General features: G+C 36.8%; 1 protein-coding gene across 2 annotated transcripts in view; it reads right to left on the bottom strand.

Annotated features, from left to right (window-relative positions):
• The window catches only part of LOC110053114 (uncharacterized), a 37982-nt gene extending 27667 nt beyond the window's left edge, over nucleotides 1–10315 (bottom strand). Inside the window, exons 1-4 of one of the 2 annotated variants that reach the window (XM_020759302.2) lie at nucleotides 9764–10315; nucleotides 9425–9643; nucleotides 5518–5661; nucleotides 2560–2651 (exon numbers count right to left, since the gene is read on the bottom strand). In XM_020759302.2, coding sequence (XP_020614961.1) covers nucleotides 2560–2651; nucleotides 5518–5661; nucleotides 9425–9637 — 449 coding nt within the window. In that variant the 5' untranslated portion in view covers nucleotides 9638–9643; nucleotides 9764–10315. Of the gene's footprint in view, nucleotides 1–2559; nucleotides 2652–5517; nucleotides 5662–9424 lie in introns of both variants that reach the window. The other variant, XM_089293125.1, reaches the window with a different exon arrangement.
• Between the last annotated feature and the right edge of the window lie 9920 nt (nucleotides 10316–20235).

Here is a 20235-nt window from a genome sequence, read left to right as displayed (position 1 = left end):
TATAAAACAGTCACAAACAAATCAACATTTCTATTCATCATTCCTCGGAGATAGAGTATATACTGAATTGGATGAAACTGAAATCCATTTGTCCAAAGTAACATCAAAAGTACTGTATAATAAATTTAAAACTAAAAATCAAACTCTTCTCCCTGCTCAAAACAAGATGAAAAACAAATATCCCCAACTTGCGCTTGATCGGAAAAAAATCTATTCTTTACCATTTACCGTCACAGTAGAGACAAAAATCAGAGAGTTCCAATGTAAAATACTGAACGATATCGTATACACCAATGATAAGTTGTTCCGTTTTAAAATGATTGAATCGCCTTTGTGCACGTTTTGTCAGAAAGAAGATGAATCCCTCAAGCATTTACTCTTTCATTGTAATATAACAAAAAACTTTTGGCTTGCATTCTCATCTTGGATTAGTAAACAAAACATATCCATGGAAACATTAACACTAATTAATATTCTGTTTGGCGTATTTAATGACAATGGTGATTTTGCTATTTTGAATCACTTAATACTCATTCCTAAATATTTTATTTATAAATGTAAATTGAACAAAACTAAACCAATATTAAGAGTTTTCTTTGAAAAGATCAAATTAGTTTATCACATAGAGAGAAAAATTGCCAAAAGAAATGACAGGCTCCATAAGCACTACAAGAAATGGGAAAAAATAACGCCTCTTCTTAACTAAGCATCAATTTAAAGTTTTTTTCAGCATGTGTCTTGTACTTTATTCATCTATTTATTTTGTCTTTTTGTTTTTTGTGTATTTATTTATCTATTGTAGTGTTTAACTATTATAGTATTTCTCATTTATGTATTTATTTATATTTTTAGTGTTAGTGCATCTAGTAAATATGCTTGTAACTGTAATTGTCAATGTAAACAACAAAGAAATAAAAAATTGTTACATTTAAAAAAACGCAATTTCAAATGCTAAAAAGGTGTTCTGGTACACTGCTTTTCCCAAAATGACTAGTTTGGTCTGAAAGAGCATTGTTTCTTCTTCAAATTAGCGAACTAAATGCAGCACTTCTTCCTGAAAACATGACCTTTGACCCAAGCGTAATGAAACCGATTACTGCAAGAAAAGCAAACACTTCATTATTTTGAAACATTTGCTAGTAATATCTCTCCGAAACCATTATTGCAAGAAACTATTTGCTGCTCTTAAAATATAGCTGAAGACACTAAAAAAAGAGACGTCTAACCATTTATATCATGTTAAAGTTTCTGGGCGTGCCTCTAGATTGGCTTCTTGTTTCTTTATTCTGACTGTGTGAACAAGAGTCACTGATTCATCAGTTTTTTTTTTTCAAATTTCAAAATGCAGCAGGATTCTCATTCATAACTAGCCGTCCATAATTTCTTTGGTTTTGACAGAGAAAGCCATTTCAAATGAGTATCTCAGTATCAATTCCAAGGAACGTTTCAATGAGAAGACAATATTACTCTGTGAACAGCACTTCTTAATTGAAACTTGTTTTTTCACACTCATTAATAGTTACTAAAGTTTAAACAAAGGAAATCATGACCGTGACAGTGTTTGGATATCGGATCTTAATTAGCATAGATTGTCCGTTTTCTCCTTAGTTTTAGTTTCGATTGAGAAGTTATATCAAAACTTAAGACAGTGTTTAACCACATTTCCAAACACCTTGAAGTTCGTAAAAAATACTCCACTATGCGTTGTATTTTCACCTCTCTTCTCTGTGTTTGGAAATGTGGTCAAACACTGTCTTTCGTGTTTGATATATTTATTAGCTCACAAACTTGGAGGCCTCCTCTTAAAATATTATGTATTATTATTTATTATTAAACTGATAAATTTTGAGCAAACACATTAAATGGTTTGGACTTAATTCTTTTTTCATGAACTGCACGTAACACAAATGATATTGATGGAGCCTGGCGAATACCATCAGGGACGAAAGCCCCCTCACCATCCCAATAGTGCAGTTTGCACTAAAAACAATCGTTCCTGTCCTAGAATTCACCAAGTTGCCGAGTGGCTAAGACTCATTTCATTTGACATTTCATGTAATTCAAAATGCAAAGCCCCTGGGGCAAAGCCTTGATGACAGAAGACTATAATGATTCCTTAGCTGATTATCAAATTCTGAAATCTTTTGAAATCCATCCACAAAGTCCTGGGCTCAACCATAGTAAATGAAGCATCACAAATGTCAGAATAAGGCCAATACAAGAATACCTGTTTCTGTTTGCAGACAAACAACGATGGCCATTCTAAAATCGAGACGAAATCTTCACATGTATGATTCACCTTTACAAGTGGCAATTTGATTAGTTGTTGATGGTGACTCCAATCTGATTGGTGACATACATACATCTCTCACTCATTCATCCTCTCATCCATTCATGACATAGCCCAGACCCATTGACTAAGAGGTACAGTATTTTTTTTACAAAAAAACTAACTCAAAAATGAAACATATATCATGTTTACCAGAACAAAATAGAGCACTCCCCATACTGGATCATAACTGTACACTAGTTCTGTATGAGATCAATGAAATTAATTACCTTGCTAGCCTGTCCACTCCATAGCTGTTAATACTACATTCCATCAGTTCCAGGTATTGAATGGGATAAATAGACTGCTCCAAAAGCAATGCCTGGCATTCAGGGGACAAATTTACCTTAATAACTGTCAAACTGGATGATCTCTTGTGATGCACAACTTTGCAAAATGACATTAACACATTTTGATTGGCAGTTTGCTCTTTCATAGGGATAAAATGCAGACTGAGGGTAACATACAGACTGCAGACGTTTTAAGTTTAGATCATGTTACCATTTCCATTATTTGGAACCATCCTATTATTGTGTAATCTATGTTAGGTAATAGCTTCAGGCCAGGGCTGCTATTGATAGCAGAGATGCTTTGTAAACTCCCTAAAGGGACTACCCTGAAGTTTTTACCTTAAGATTTTTACTTTTAAATAAAGGTGTCCATCTATCTATCTATCTATCTGTCTATCTATCTATCTATCTGTCTGTCTGTCTGTCTGTCTGTCTGTCTGTCTGTCTGTCTGTCTATCTGTCTATCTGTCTATCTGCTATAAGCATTATTCAGGCCAACCTGAGTGATATTCAGTCTAATTAACCAGAGACTTTCACCTTTATTTCCATTATCAAGTGTTAAGCGTTAACAGGTTAATCTGGGCATTAATCAGACTGATCCAGGGCTTGACACTAACTTTTCAACTTACTAGCCTACTGCCTAGTGACAACTTAGATGTTAGCGGCCAAAATTTGTTTTCACTAGCCAAGTGTTGACATTGGCTAGGTGCAATAACACTAGAATTACTAGCAAGACTTGAAAGCACAATGCAAGTGACTCACCTAAATACATAATGTTTTGTCACATCAAATCTCTCAAGCCAATGATTACAAAGACAAAAAAATCCAGCGATTTTCCTGAAAATACTTTCAGGACTCTGTTTTTCTTTGAGACTTCCTTGGAAAGATATTGAGACCCAAAGACATTTTTGCAAAAAATGTCAAGACTTCTTCACAGACAGGTGATGTAGAAATGTTTCAAAAGCAAACCAACTATCTGAACAATACTGTGAACTGTCATTGGCGAAATTTGACTGCTAAAAGCCGCTGATTTAAATATTGAAGGAAATAAATCTTTTTCATATAATTATTTCTGTTGTGGTAAGTTTTTTCAGTATGCATACAACGACAAATTCCCCACCGTTATGTCAAATGAAATGTTATTCCTTTAAAGTTCTGCACGATTTTGCTCATATTTTGTACTACTAATTTCATAACAAAAAAGGACATTGATGGGTGCTTTCAGAAAAGGCTGTCTTGTTTGTCAAATATTTCTTTCAGCATAACAACATGTTCAGTTACCCGTTTACATACAGTGTACCACACAGCAAAAAGTAGACAAACTTAAATTTGCATATGTGCTGGACAGCACATGCCTGGTAACATGGTACGTCCACAATGAAATTCTGACCTTGTTTCTGAGAAAAGTGTTTGTGTTTGTCTTCCCTGAGGAAGAGAGAAACTAGCTCAGCCAATTTCATTTTGTTTTCTAGTTAAAGTGGAAGTCAAAAACCTACCAGCCAAAACTAAATTTTTACTAGTCTATGGCTAGTTGGCTACTGTTAGTATCAGGCCCTGCTGATCAGAGTGAAAATTTGTATGCTAAATAACCTGAGTAGTACTCAGGTTAGTCTGTTTATGGTTTGCTCTCAATAATGGCAATGGTAACTTAAATTGGCTAAATAAAAATATAATATCATAATAATAATTTACCATAAACTTCCGAAAATACTGACCCACATTACTTTCAGAATTAGCAGCCTTTGGGACTCGTTATTTTTGGGGGATCGTTACTTTCCAGGAGCACAAAAACGTTATATAAAGTTGGTACAACTGAGCTCTTTTTTTACAAAATTAAAGACGGAAATTCATAAAAACAGGTCATAAAACATCAAATTAAATTCTTTGTTTCAAATTATTCCACATGGGTGAGCTCTTCATGTCTAGACCATGTTGTCAGTGGTCAACATGGAAAGCTAGTCAGATACCGTAAACAGTTTCTACTCCATGACGTACTGCTACAATAGTCTGCTGTAACAATATCTCACTGCATTGGTCAAGTTTTCAATTTAAATCTGAAGAAACGTTCCTTTTTATACGCTCCAGTTGAAAATGATACAGAGTTGTGAATTTTAATTTAAAGAAAAGTTCCTGTTAGTACATTCCTGTTACTTGATGAAAAGTCTACAGTTTTTGTTTTAACACGCCACAACATGAACTGATGAATCACAAATTGACATTAAACAATGCTTCGTGGTATAAACGATTACCTTCTTTTGTTGTAGACTCCCTTAAATCGAGTTACCAGAAGTTACTTTCGCATGACTATAGCAAAGATATCAGTGATGTCACCTATTGTTATTAATATGCCAACCAGAGAACTATTGGCTGGTGAAACAAAGAATTCTTTTGTTTAACGTTTTGAACATTTAAATAACAAAAACAATGTTTGTAAATAAATATCTTCCTTATTGATTGGAAAAATAAATATTCTATTGAATGTGGGTCTCACTATTTTTGTGGAGGGGGTTGCTGGGGGTGGGCTTGCTACTTTTGAAGGGCTCGCTACATGTACTTTCAGGGATTTATTAGTGGCCACAATTTTTTGACGTTACTTCTGGGGGGTCGTTACTTTCGGAAGTTTACGGTATATTGTAATCAGTGCATTGTAGATTACAATGTATAGTAAAAATAAAGGAGGCGCCCTCTTCTTTTTTTTCAATTTCTATTTTTACTGATTAAAAATATACTGGGCATATAAGGAATGCATTCTTATATTACTTAATGTTTGACATGGATGCAGCTGCATGTAACTCCCATGTACTTTCTGGAATGTGAGAAGTTTAAGTGAACTAAGAAAAACAAATAAACTTTAAAACCTGATTCAATTCACAAACAATATATTTAAACATTACAAACCAGTGTAGCCATATCCTCATGTTTCATGGGTATGTCCCAAATGTAAAGCTCTTTAACATGTACATATCGATTACTCCTTATTGCTGCCACAAGTGGTGGGACTTTAACTGGCAATTCCTCAGCTGGACCTGGCATTAATATGAACTGTCAACAATAACAGAAAAAAGAACACACAGATTCAATACAAGGATAGTGCAAAGTTCTGACATAATATTGAAATAGCCGAACCCAATCTTGCTTAACCCATCTGCATTACATACTAAGTGACAGGTACAGCAGACATCACCTATTTGCAGTTAAGCCCAATGTACTCCCCACCCAATGGCAAATGTACTTACTTTATGATAACAACTTAACTCTTAAAGATCACAGCTGTTAAAACGAACTGGGTTGTAAGAATGCTTGTTAAATCACAATGACCATACTGTTATTTGCTTATTGCCCCTTTTCATGCTCACATTGTTTGGTTATTGAATAGTGAAAGACAAAGAACATATTGTTTAAAAAAAGCTCCATCACCTGTTTAGTGCGAGAATGTGATAAACTGGGTGTGTTTAAAAAACAAAAGAGTGAAATGATGAAATGGCACCACCATTAGCCTAATTAGAAGCCCAGTTAATCCAAATAGCACTCAGGTTAACCTAAATATCACTGACTTGGCAGTGGTTAGCTCTTGATGATAGGTCTTTTGCAGCAATAAATTGGTCAGGTGACGTGCTTTTCAAGAACACATGTTCAGTCATGCTCCAGTTGTTTTCCATACAAATCCTTGTAATTTTGCAAGTTTTCAAACTGCTATTAAGTCTTTGCCTTTTGGTTTAGTGACTAGAATTTTCCATTCTTCTTCATATTTTATCCGTCTTTCTACCTCCAATAAATATATGCTAGCAGCTTCCTTTTGTAAATTATTATTAATAAATAATGGAAAAGTTTCTGGAGTGAAGCTTTCTTGCTTCCACACAAAATCTTCTAATTTTTGCAATATTCAAATCATCATGAAATAATAATAATAATAATAATAATAATAATAATAATAATAATAATAATAATAACAATAATTCACTTATATTTCACAGATATCAATATAACATTTTCAGTTGCCCATTACAATGTTTAAGAAAATATTAACTACCTATAAACCCTTAACATTACTTAAAAATCCTTAAGAGTCCCTGTCCATAAATATAGAAAATAACTCGGCAAGGGTCGAAAATTCGATTTCGCTCATATTTCTACGGTAGATAGGCTAGGGCATGTCAAAAACTACTGGATAGTTTTTTTGGCAAAATATCCGTTTATTTCAAAGAAATATGCAAATTAACAAATTCTGTTAAAATTGTCATTTGACGCACCATTTTATTAAACAAGTTTGAGAGCCTCGCATGCAAAACCACATCATTCTTCTGTCTTTAAAACACTCAAATATTTTTCTGCAATGTTTAAATGTGTACTGGGTTGATTTTAGGGAATGTTGCGGTTTTTGTTGGCTGCAAAATAATTAAATTTCGAAGACATGTATTTCATTCACTTAAAAGTACTTTGTAAAAATAATTGATTTTCTCCATGTGCGAAACCTTCAAATGGATTAAGCTTCTGGTGGTTGAATAGCAGAAGGATGGTCTACAGATTCCTGTAAAAATTTCTTTGGGCAAATGATTGTGAGCGACTTTTCAAAGTACGTTAAAAATGCAGATATTTGACCATCCGTTGTCAAATTTCAATTTACGGGTTACACATATATTTTAGCACACACCACATGTCTTGAGCTATATTAAGTTGAAATAGACACAGAGCTAATAATTTCGAAATGTTCTAACCTTATTTGCTGTAAAAGGCAGGTCCAAAAGCCAATTTGACGTGTTTCTGTCACCATTTGTCGCACGTAAAGCAGAAGTTTGCTTTTGCTTACACAACGTCCGATGTACATCGCCAACTGTCAACTTATTTAATGGTCGAATACCAACCAATACCAACCCAGTACACATTTAAACATTGCAGAAAAATATTTGAGTGTTTTTAAGACGGAAGAATGATCTGGTTTTGCATGCGAGGCTCTCAAACTTGTTTAATAAAATGGTGCATCAAATGACGATTTTATCGGAATTTGTTAATTTGCATATTTCTTTGAAATAAACGGATATTTTGCCAAAAAAACTATCCAGTAGTTTTTGACATGCCCTAGCCTATCTACCATAGGAATATGAGCGAAATCGAATTTTCGAGCCTTGCCGCGAAATTAAGAATTTGTCTGATTTTTACAGGCAGGCACTCTTAAATCATCTCTCATACAAGTTCTTGTTAAAATTAACAACAATGATTATGATATGTACTAATAATATTATAAAATAATAGAAAGAAAAATTAGCTAAGAAACGCCCTCTGAAACAGATGTGTTTTAAGACACTTTTTAAAACTACTTACAGAAAAGATATTTCAACCTTACACGGCGGGTGAGGCTAAATCGCGCAGGTGGGTGGGTTGTGGGTGGCTGAGTCAAGCATTGTGCATCGTGGTTCGTGGTCATGCATCATGCCCAAAGATAATACTAGATTTTATAATATAGATCCAAATAGTCCAGATGATAAAAAGTGCATTAGTTCCTTTTAAAGAATAAATATCCAGACTGAGCCAAATTACGAAATTCAAAAGAGTCTATTTATGAAACAGCTAATGGATTTCTTTTAAAAGTTTTACTTATCTTTATCTTTGATAAGAATTGTATAAGCTGTCCTCATGGATCCCTCCTATCAGTTGTGCAAGCTTGGAACAGATTCTGTAACTTCACAGATTTACTAAAATCGGCATGATACATCAAGTGGGGTGGCTGATTTTTTCTTTCATTGTAAAAAAAAAAATTGGAAAAGCGTGACATTGTGGAATTGGGAAATCGTAAAGGTGGAATAGACATCATCACAGTTTTGGAAGCCATCTTGACAGATAGGCAACACACATCAGAAATATGTACAGTGTTTGTATAGAAATCCAGTGGCAAATAATTTTTTTAAAAGTAATGAACTCTGAAATATTTTGTGAATAGCAGAATTATAGTACTAAGGATTGCATCAACCAAATTTGAAGGATGTGTAACTGTGCTAGAGAGTGTCCAGTAATTTAAGTTGTAGCGTTTAGGATGTTATAACAGAACAGAATAAAATCAGTCAAGTGTGTGTAAACATTGAATGGAGCTGAAACTGACATAAACTTTGGAAACAGCCCTTTGAACCAGTACTGAGATAATTTCCTCAAAAAGATGGCTTCCAAAATCATGATGAGGTCTATTTGCAATTTACTGATGGACTAAATATTTGTCACACTTTTCTGGTTCTTTTCATTCAAACAAAATATTAGCCTAACTACTTGATTTCTATTGAGCTAACAGGAACAAATGCCCTTTTCATCATCTGGACCATTTGGACCTATAATAAAATCTTGCATTATCTTCACACAAGGCCCACGATGTATGACTTGTGACCCATGACCCACAACGCATAACCCAACAATGTACAGCACACAGTGCACAATGCACAAACACCAGCCCACGACCCACCCACCTACACTGGCTAGACAATCTCTACATGGCATTATAATCAAGGCCTGGGTTGTTCGAAATCCACCCAATAAATCGGATAAATCACTATCCAGTGGATAGCATGGTTTGTTTCACAACACTTATCTAGTGGATAGTGAGTGATTCATCCAGTAGATAGCATCATCCAGGCCTCCAAAAAAAAGGACAAGGCTTAAAGTCAATGGACTTTTTGGAATGTCAGGATATCTCCTGGCCTGCTCAAAATCCTGAAGAGAATGCTGTAATAATTGCATAACTATTAGTGTACTAAGATACACGTCTAATATGTTCATCCTTCAGAATATCTTACTGAAGAAGGCTTTGACTGACCATGTTTACCTTTGTCAAAAGCGTGTTGTTTTCAGCATACTGGTTTATGAGTTTCTTCACATCTGGGTGCACATAACTGTTGAACTCGCTGCTTTTCAGTTCATACTGGTGCCTAACTGACTTAAGCACTTCTGCAATACTCTGCAGTCCTTTCAGACCCTTTTTGGCGCTCTTCTTGCCACTCTTCTTTTTTTTACCCGCCTTTTTGGTAGCTGCAGGCATTTTTACCTTAATAGCAAATGAAGACAGACTGCGACTTCAAAGATGTTAGACTCCAAGACGAAAAGAAACACACAAAAACAGGACGTTGTGACTCAACACAAAGAATTCAAAGATTTCGAGACCTACGATTTATAACCGTCCAGTTTACATTCACAAAATGGGTTCACTAGCCATTGCATATAAAGGTTATTTAAGTCGAACGCACTTATCTTATGTACGATTTATACTGCTAGTTGGTTATATGCAGTTTTCACCAATACTTGATAGCAACATGCTTCGCCTTTGATACCACATTCGCCAAGACGACCCCGCCAAGACAACAATGTGGAACAGAACTTATTGCTATGGTACCTCTTTTCTAAGTGGGTCCTGAGAGACTGGGACTACTGGAGCTGGGAGCTGACCAAAAGATCGCGGCCTCTCCATGCCAACGCCGAATGCCGAATGCACTGTTTGCTTGCGGTTAGTTTCACCTACCGCATATTTGCTTGCGGTTAGCTTTTATTTGTTGGACAGGACCATATGCAAGCTAACCGTAAGCAAACCTGAGTGAAACTGCAACTTCGTCCCCAGGGCCTTCTCTACATTTCAAAATAGCGAGGTGGGAGAATACCCCCTGGTGAAGGCTGGGTCACGTGGTACAAATCTCCAAAAAAAAAAAAAAAAAAAAAGAAAAACCTTGGAGATTTTTATCACGTGACGTGATGAGAAGCTCAAAACAAAATGGCAGCCGAAGTCCATGTATCTGATTACTAGTTGCTAATACGCTCGATCCATTTGCCCGTGGGTTGAACGCTCACGTCAGTTTGTTTATTTGTACTTTTTCTTGGCAATTTTTTTCATGGATGTTGACACTTTTTAAAACATAATTCCTATTTTTTTCTCCTAAAATATAGAAAGATTTAATCATTCTTCCGGATATGAGGAAGATTATTCATGTGAGCTACCAAATTTCGAGCTCAAGCTTTTTTTGACGGGCCTCCACCTAAAAGATGTGCTAATTTAAGCGAGAAGGAGTTGAATCAGCTGGTTGAACAAAGGCACTCGGCACTCGGAGACGGACCAAAAAAGCAACAGACTGGTCTGTATCAGCCTTTCGAGGTTAGTAATGCATAGCAGGAATTTTAGAGAGAATTTTTAGCGATTTGGCGACAATAAAATTCAGCACAAGCTTTCATTGTAAAACTTTTCTGGCATCGAAAGCCATTTAAATGCTTTCGGCGAGCAAACCTTGTACATGAGAGTTTTAACAAATTTCTGTTATAAGTCTTGCACACGAAATCCTTCTGTTCCAATGCATCAGTCATTTCCAGCAGTGCCCATCCCCCCCCCCCCGGCTAAGCCCCGGGCATTAGCATTTTTTTTAAAAAATGGGCAAATTCCCCGGGGTGGGGACACATAAGCTGTCTAAATGCCCCGGGGTGAGGACGAAGAAAGAGGGCAAATGCCCTGCAGTTTTTTTTATTAATCAGTGAATAAAACGGTCAACGGTTCAGTATTTTAATGCAACGGTAAGACTTCAAGGACAACAGTACGTGTTAGTTGATTCTGATTATATTTATTTCTTTATATTTGTTTTTTCACAGTTTGCTAGGGGATAGCTGGGATTGCGGCGGACGTGCCCCCAGCCGCGAGCGATGATAGGCGCCTGTATTCCCAGGCTACTTTTTCTGTGAAGAATCAAGACATTTTAAATGATGATGCTTTGCATTTTAAGCTCGCAAGATCTGTCCTGAAGATTGCATCATTTGAATTCGCAAACCTTAATTATTTTAACTCCACTTTCATGAATTTAAAAAATGCTAGGCTAGTTTTGAATGTGAAATGCAAAATAGTCGTGTTCACGTCAGTGATTGTTTTGTGATAAACAAAATATAGTTCTGAAGTAAAATATAGTATAGTATAGTATAGCATAGAATACAGTAATGAAGAAATATCTAAAATTGAGAAAACATACCTTTAAAACATCTGCAAGTTTCTTTAGTCCCTGACGGACAAGCCATTGTTCGACAAACGCCTCGTCTTTCCTGATGAACTCATCCATGGCACTTTCCAAAACACGTGTGCCGAATGCCCGGGGGTCGCCCGGGGTAGGCAAATGCTCGGCCCCCGGGCCGCGATAAAATTGCGGATGCACCACCCCCGGGACTGACGACGTGAGCAAATGCCCCGCAGTTGCCTGGGGGCGGATGGGCACTGCTGGAATTGACTGATGCACAAAAACTTTAAAGATAATAGTTTTTCTGAACTTTAATAAGGAAGTTTTATCAAATATTGGTAGCCTCTGATGAATTATTTCCTTGGTTTCAGTTTTGCTTGATCGCTCGACTCGCTCTATCGTGAATTGAACTCTTGAAATTGAAGAAACAGCCTCCCGAAGGAGCGACTGCATCGTGCACAAATATAAGCTTACATTACTGACAATTTCCTTTGAGACTCAGTCTTCTGTTCATTTAAGCTTATTCTACCAAATAACGAAAGAAAGAAAGCCATTCATGTGTTCAAGTTCAGCCTTAGACGTGCAACTCTTCAATTTAAAACGAAATGGAAAGGAAAACGAAACCCACAAACCTGCTGTTGAATAAGAGCATCTCAAACAGCTCAAAGCCAGGGCTGTTTGTTCGCTTTCTTCTCCACTCTCGCTTTTAAGAAATGTCTGGTTCCATATTGTTCTTTTCTTTTGCCGAAGAGGACGTGAAGGACAGAGAGAGTAGAGAGTTCAGCAACCAAAAGCTTCAACCATGTGCAGTTGGTTTTCAATTCTTTGGCCTCTTTGGATAAGCTTGATTAACTTTTGAGAAACACTTTAAACGAATGCAATTCTCGTTTGTCGTCAGCTTGATATTTAGGTTCACGAGCAGTTTGAAGTTGTTTGTCTGCCCGAGATTGGTCGAGAAAATGCAAACTATAAATTCGCCGCGGTCCAAAAAAATTTGATGTGTTGCTTTGTCAATTAGATTATGAGCTCGAGATTTCTATCTAAACAATAGAGTCTTTCTGCCGAGGAACTATCGGCTGATAGTTGCCCCGCGGAAATTTGATGTTCTTAAAACAAATATGCTAGTTTTAAGAACATCAAATTTCCAAGGGGTAACTATCAGACCGATAGATCCGAGACATAAACACTCTATTGTCTTTATTGTTCACCACTAAATTTTCTTCCGCGCGCCAGGTCAAAAATCATTTATATGAAAGCCGTGCGAGTGAAAGCCAAATGTAAAATTTAAAAAGGAAAATAAACAAAACCCAGTTAATACAATTTCATTTGTTTATTTTTTTGTAAGCTCGCTTGTTTACAGAAAATTTTTCACGGACGAGTACTATCCATCCAGGTATTTTCCTCGGACAGGCACTATGGGCTGATAGTGTCTCTTCGCAGGTGAACACTATCGCATCACGTGATCAATTTAAACTAGTAAGAATTGGAGAAAATTTAGTAGTAAACTATCACGCATAGAAATCGAGAGCGAATGATCTAATTGTTTTGCTATAAATCTATTAGTCGTTCAAAACTTTATCTAAATCCTCTTCACAAACACTGCTACGCTACTCACTATCTATCACAGAATAGATAGTGAGTAGTGTAACCAATCGGAGAATGCCATTCGTGATAATACACTAGTAGATTTATAGTAATCATGATAGATAGTGAGTAGCGTAGAAGTTTACCCTTGTTAACAAAATGACGGCCGCTTCTTGGCGTTTTCAAAGTGTCTGTGAAGAGATTTAGATAAAGTTTTGAACGACTAATAAATTTATATACTAAAACAATTAGATTATTCGCTCTCGATTTCTATGCGCGATCGTCAACCATCACGCGTTATAATTCACCACTAAATTTTCTCCGATTGTTATTGGTTTAAATCGATCACGTGACGCGATAGTGTTCGTCCGCAGAGAGACAACAGGGAGCTCAAGCAACGACGACGACGACGCCGAGAACGACGTCAAGAAAAAAATGAATTTATATTTTACCAGCGAAATTCGCGATTGTCTAGATCTGTTCAGTACGCCAACAACTTTAAAAACGTGCTCAGGTTAAATATGTAATGACAGCGTTCAATTCCAAATGGAAATACGACAAATTAGCCGTCGTCGTCCACATCCAGTAGACGACGCCGAACGTGGTCATTTCACGTTGTTATTTTGCAAAACAATACTACATATGTTTTACTTACTTGTAATATTAATCTCATCCAGGGCCCCACTGGAACTGACCACGTTGCTGTGAAGTGGGCTCCCTGTTGAAATATCTTTATTATTATTATTATTATTATTATTATTATTATTATTATTATTATTATTATTATTATTATTTATGTATGTATGTATGTATGTATGTATGTATGTATGTATGTATGTATGTATGTATGTATGTATGTATGTATGTATTTTATTTTATTTTTTTTAATTATTAATGCTACCGGAAGTGTAACGCTTGCATTCTGTTTACATTCTGTTTGCATTTTATTTTTAGCATGGGAGTAGCCTGTGGCAGGCTAGCTTGAGAGCGTAGTCTAAACTTTGAAGCAATACGCGAACTACCCGGAACATATTCTCGCTGACTGATTTTCAATTCCTCTGATTTTAGCATTACTTCTTTCCATGAAATAAAGCAACAAACGACAGATTTAAGCTTCAGTTGTCGTAAATACAGAGCCGCGTAAACGACATGGAACTCGAAAATGTGTGACAATCTGTTTTAGGAAACCCTTTTGACAAAGGTTCCTTTGACGCACTATGATCCCAGAGATCCTGGATTGATCTGTTTAGTAAAGAAACACAAAATCCGTTTCCGGATTCTTTCGGATTTAAGAATCCAATCTTGGATTTTCTTAAAGAAACGCACCCTTAGTTTAATATGACTAGTGATTTTCCAATAAAAATAGCATGACTATTTCTGGTAGAAAATTTGTTACTTTCGTAATTCAAACACGTTAGCTTCACGATCATGTTAAAAAAAATAGGCGCCATATAGGCGCATATGACTACTGCTCGAAAGGTGGAAACGCAAAAAGTAGAATTGTCCTATATATGCAGTTATGTGGAGAAGAATGTGTGCAAATGGTTAGATTATGAATGTTGGTGATTAGAGGCACTCTTGAATGCTAATAAGCTATTGTTAAAGAATGTTTGAATTTGTACAAAAGAAGAAAAAAATGGTTCTCTTATAGGCCATTTTCATTGTCTTAAAATTCTAACATGGCCACGAGGCTTCGGGGAATAAAACAAATTAAAGAAATTAATTATTTATTTCTCAACCTTAATGTGCTTTCTTTTCTTGTATTTCCTCAGGGCTCCAAGTTGGAATTTTAATACATCAAAAATGGCCTATTAGTACATGTGGGTGTCGCCAGTGTAACAGGTAACAGAATCAAGTGTAAAACTATCAGCAGTGTATGATATATGGTGTACGAAAAGTAATCAGTAAACAAACCTGATGAGATAATCAAAAACATTTTTTGATATTTTAATAAACTGATGAAACAAGATTCATGGTAAACAACACAACGAGAATGGTACAAATCATAGCAACAGTTCTGGGGTTGATTCAGAGTACCTGTATTATGGAAGAAGTAAAGGGAACTTTTGCTACAGCCGGCACTACAGGCATGAGTAAGTGAGTGAGTCAAGGCGAATACTGTGGACAGGTACCTAATTGTGATCAGCTAAAATAGTGATAACAGTTACACCAGTGAGTAACCTTGAGGTACAAAGCAGCACTCTACTGTGAAACATCGAGCCTCGCTTTTATGCCCCACCATTCATCCTCACTAAAGCCCTCAATAGTTGTTTTGCTGTAGTCAACCGTTTTGATTACTTCTCTCAATTCTCAAATTGCAACATTTCAAGGGCATGCATTATTGAAAAATCCTGGATCTGCTCCTGCAATAACTAATTACAAAACAAGTTTGTCAGATCTTTTTAAAAGAAGTTGTCATATCCTTATTTTGTATATCTAGTAGTAAAAAGAGCAAAACATATTGAATACATTGTAATAACAATTCAAATTGGTTTTTGGCTTTCTCCAGAGACTATTAACAGAGTAAACAGACAAAAAAATCATGTGTACTAAATGCATCTGTGGTTGAGTGTCCATCGATACCCTCCAGGGGCACCCAACGACCGTTTCCTCTCAAATGCATTTTAACGCTGTCTTAGGCTATCTGGAGTACTTTGAAAGCTCTGTAGGTTAATTTAGGTTGCGCCAAAAAATTTTTATCTGTTCGGTTATTCTAGGGGAGCTTGAGTATTCTCGAATTTTTTAGGGCTTTTTTGTCCATTCCCCGAAAACCTTAGGTCTTATCACCTTTCCGAAAATGATAGCTGACCTTTTTTCGGTACCCAAAACGATAATTTTTAACAATCCGAAAACAACAGACATTGAATTTCTCATATCACGAACGTTCGAGGCGACAATTCTCTTCAGAAAATCAGAGGGGATTAAAGGCCTTCCGAATAGATAATTTACCGAAACGATCCGTTGGGTACCCCTGACTCTCAATCAACCTGTAATTGACACTCAATCAAAATCTTGATCGACACTCATTCAACATCCCAACTGATATTCGTTCGACACTCTATTGACACTTGATCAACAGTCGGTCGAAAGTCCGCCGAGTGTCGACCGACTCATATGCATCAATCCAAAACTAGTTGACTCTCGACCAACTGTCAACTGAGATGTTGATCGAGTGTCAATCAAGGGTCGATGAAGGGTTGATCAAGTATCAATCAAGGGAATTGATCAACACATGACCACATCTGCCTTTAGTTCACATTATCCCCAAAAATAATATAACAAAACTTACTACATACACATATGTAGCTAGATATACATGTAACTAGGTATTACTGTATATAAATAATATGACTTTTTAACTATTTTTTTTCCTTAAAGCAGGTAGGTTAAATGTTTGTATAATTCTTTTCCTTGTTGCTTTGTTATGTGTAACTTTTTCCTCCAGTCATTCTCTTTTTGATAGAGAAGAGCTGGTTTCAGACATCACCAAAACCGTGTTACTGACAGCTGACATTGGTACAAAGTTGAATGGTCGTGTTGATACATAGAGTAATTTATCTATGTGACCTAAATAACATTGATTTCTGCAATGAGTGGATTGGATTCTGTCTGCGAGAGCTTGAATAATGAGATTATAGCACCATGTACATGTACCTTGTTGTGACAAATTTATTCTGGAAATCTCATTTTGCTTTCAATAAACCTCGTGGGATGTTCTAGAGCTCTAATACTGGGCGGGGGTATTCCCTTATATGAGCTATATAGGTATGTGCGGCCCCAAAAGGTATGGTTTTTCAGCCATTTTGGTCATAGATAGGGTATTGATTTTAGTCTATTTTGGCCATTTTGGTCATAAATAGGGTATGGTTTTTGCACTGTAGCCTTGATATGGGTAAGTTTTTAAGAAGAAGCCACTTTTTCATCATTATCAAAAAGAAAATTAACAAAAGCCCTTCACAAATTATGTTAACGATAATTTAACATTGGTCTGAACAAGGGAACGTATTATAACGCAGGTCTGGAACAGGGTTTTGATTTAATAGGGTATCGAATGTTTGGTCAGGTCTTAAGAATGGCTGACTGTTAGGATCGAGAACCGCCGGTCAACGACCCATTTGGCAAATCGCTCATATTTTGCCCAAAGATACCCTTAGGTGACCTAATTCTAAAAATCATATTTCAAGGTTCCAGCGAATTTTTATTTTTCAGAAATTCGCGAAAATTTGAAAGCGCGGTCAAAGTGCGGTTTTTCGTGTAATAAAATGACCGAAATAAGGTGCGAGGACGAAGCGCTGGTAAAGTCTTAAAATAAATTCAATTGACTTCAAACTTCACACAAATGTGGAACAACCACTCTAATTTATTCCTCGTTTTAAACTAATCTCAGAGATGTTGATATAGTGGTTTTCCGAACCATTTTAAAAACCCCTATGAAGCGTGTGAAAAATAACGGCAAAATAAAGGTCATGTTTAACAGCATAAAAATGCATCTGGTACCTCACTTTCCGATTATTTTACTTTACAGCCTAGAAATATCATTATTAAACATATATCATGCCAAGTTTCATGCTCGAACTCGCAGTATTTCCCTTTGAGAAAAATGAAAATCTATGTCAATGTGTTGGGCGCAAATAACACAATAATTATACACGAACAAGAGACAAATCAGTTTCAACGGCGAAAGTAAAAGGCCATCATTCATTAAAATCCCGTCAATTCACTGCTATCAGTAGAAACATAATGTCCACTACATAGATACTGTTTTTAGACGTTTTCGAAACATTGCGCGTTAACTTTGTTTAATTTCCTGTCCGCCGTCATGTCTAGTCTGTCATCGCGTGTATTTCCTTAATGTAAACAACACTGTGAATGGTTTTCACGACAGACGCAAGAGATTTGCTGTAACCTTAATGTTTTCGGTTCACCAAAACGCTTTAAGTTCGTTAAGACACAATAATGGGTCAACTTGGAATGCTGTTTAGCGTTAAGGACGTTAAAGGACTATAAATTAATCGAGTTGAAATATCTTGAAGCAAATCAAAATCGCGCCCTTATTCTAATTTGGCAAACAGCCGACCTCCGTTCAAGTTCAAGAAGTCGAGAGGTTAATTCGGCAATGTATTACCGGTACAACAACAAAATCAAACCGAGGTCACAAAAGTGTAAGTTTAAAAGTGTAGTGGCAAGTCCCGAATAAATTTCGCCTATATAAAATGGAACAAGAAGTGAAACGCTCTGACCCGAAACAAATAAACAAAATATTAATACGACTAATTTAATCCGAAAATGTTACAGAAAACATACCTAGAAGATCCCTACTAGATCCCTTGTTTTTAATATTTTAATTTTTTGCTCGCTTCCTTAGCCTAATGTACATAATTATTGTAAATAATTAGTTTTAAATTAATCACACTATTCATAGCATATCGTTTAATTTATATTACTCATATGGTTTGTTAGGCGCATTTGATCATATTCACATGTTAATTTGCGCCTTAGAATATTAAATATTATTATTATTATTATTATTATTATTATTATTATTAAAAGCCGTCGATTCCCCTCAATACCACTCCATATTGCCTTAAAGAGCCCAAGCTTTCTGCTGTAAGAATCAGGGGCCTCAGGAATCTGATTTTATCATATCGGCAACCATGCTGCGTGGCTGATATTCGAGACTCAGTAAAAGTTGTCACACAACCGTACGAGCAGCCCAGTCACGCTTTCGCTGCTCTTGCGCAAATGTTCAACATTTCGCAATTTACCTAAACCGATTACAAGTTTAAAGTAGTGACAGTAGATTGAAATGCGCTTCTTAAAGCTGACCTATCCAGGAGCAATTATTTCTTGTTCTTGAATGGCTCTTAGTTGTAGCTACAGTCGGGAAGGGCGGGGGGGGAGGGGGTACTCCTGGAAATTTCGGATATCTGTATACCGTGGAAGATTAAGTGGTCTCCAGCTCTTAACGCCAACACTGACACACCAGATGGTTCTCGAAGTATCACAGGGATCACTAAGCTAAATAATTTTGAGTTTAGCTCCGCTGAGTCAATTACCTGTTGGCGCGCATGTTGCATTGACCGTGGACAGGTGGAAAAACAGTTAAACCAGGAAAGCCTGGTGCACATTGTAATTTAGCGTTGTTCAACACGCAATCGGTCAGGTTGTAATGCTAATCGTATCTGACAGAATCTCAAGTTTTCTTTCGACACATACTGGGGTGACATCCTCCTAGATGGGCGTGGCCGGGAGCCATGAGTCAAGTCAGTCAACTCGCAAAGCTTAACAGAAGAGTGATAGTGAACCACTGGTGGAAGGATTGCAGATTGTCCCTACGCTTTACCCTGATAGGCCTCTGTTTTATTCTAATGAACTGATGCTGTGACAATAATACTATTTAGCTTTACGAACATGCTAATTGTCAAGGGTTTCTTTTGCAATTTAGTCAGACATCGCTCTTTCTTTATTTCTGCTGGAAACATCGTTCTCTAAAGAAGACTTCAGGTCATTTTCTAAAAAGGCACGAACACTGCGACCCCAACATCGGTGCCATTATCAACGGGTGTGACCGAGAAAGCGTCTGGTGATGCTTCCATGGATAGTAACCATGCATGGCAGGGGTGTATTAATGTCTTCAAGGCAGCTGCATTCGTGTCTTTCATAGCCTGTCTACTTTAGAGAGGCACTTGTCTCTGGAGAAATATACTCAGTCACTGGAGAGACATTCCCTTGTGGACTTAGCCAAAATGTGATACAAACCCTGCTTGGAGCAAGCGTTGGCGCGTTACTCAAAGCCACAATAGGTCACCAAGAAGCCCTTGTTGTTTCAAAAGAGGGTTGGGCTCTCAGGGCAGTCAGTGACAAGCAGCACTGGTATCTTATGGCAAAATTCCGCACTGGTCAAACGACAGGCCGAAAGCTTGACGCCGAAATGGTGGCGCGGGAAATGCGCAGAGCCCAGGATCCTTATAATATTCGTCTTTTTCAGGTGCTAGTTTTTCGGGGCGGGGAGGATCGTTAAATTTTTGTAGAGAGGGAGAGGGAGTAGAGGAGGAAGACCCTTTAGAGGAAAAAC

This window comes from Orbicella faveolata, unplaced genomic scaffold (assembly GCF_042242905.1).
Source record: "Orbicella faveolata isolate gen_17 unplaced genomic scaffold, um_ofav_v1 contig_25, whole genome shotgun sequence".
Lineage (NCBI taxonomy): Eukaryota > Metazoa > Cnidaria > Anthozoa > Scleractinia > Merulinidae > Orbicella > Orbicella faveolata.
Note: the sequence above shows the minus strand (reverse complement) of the source record. Positions and strands in the feature narration are given on the sequence as shown.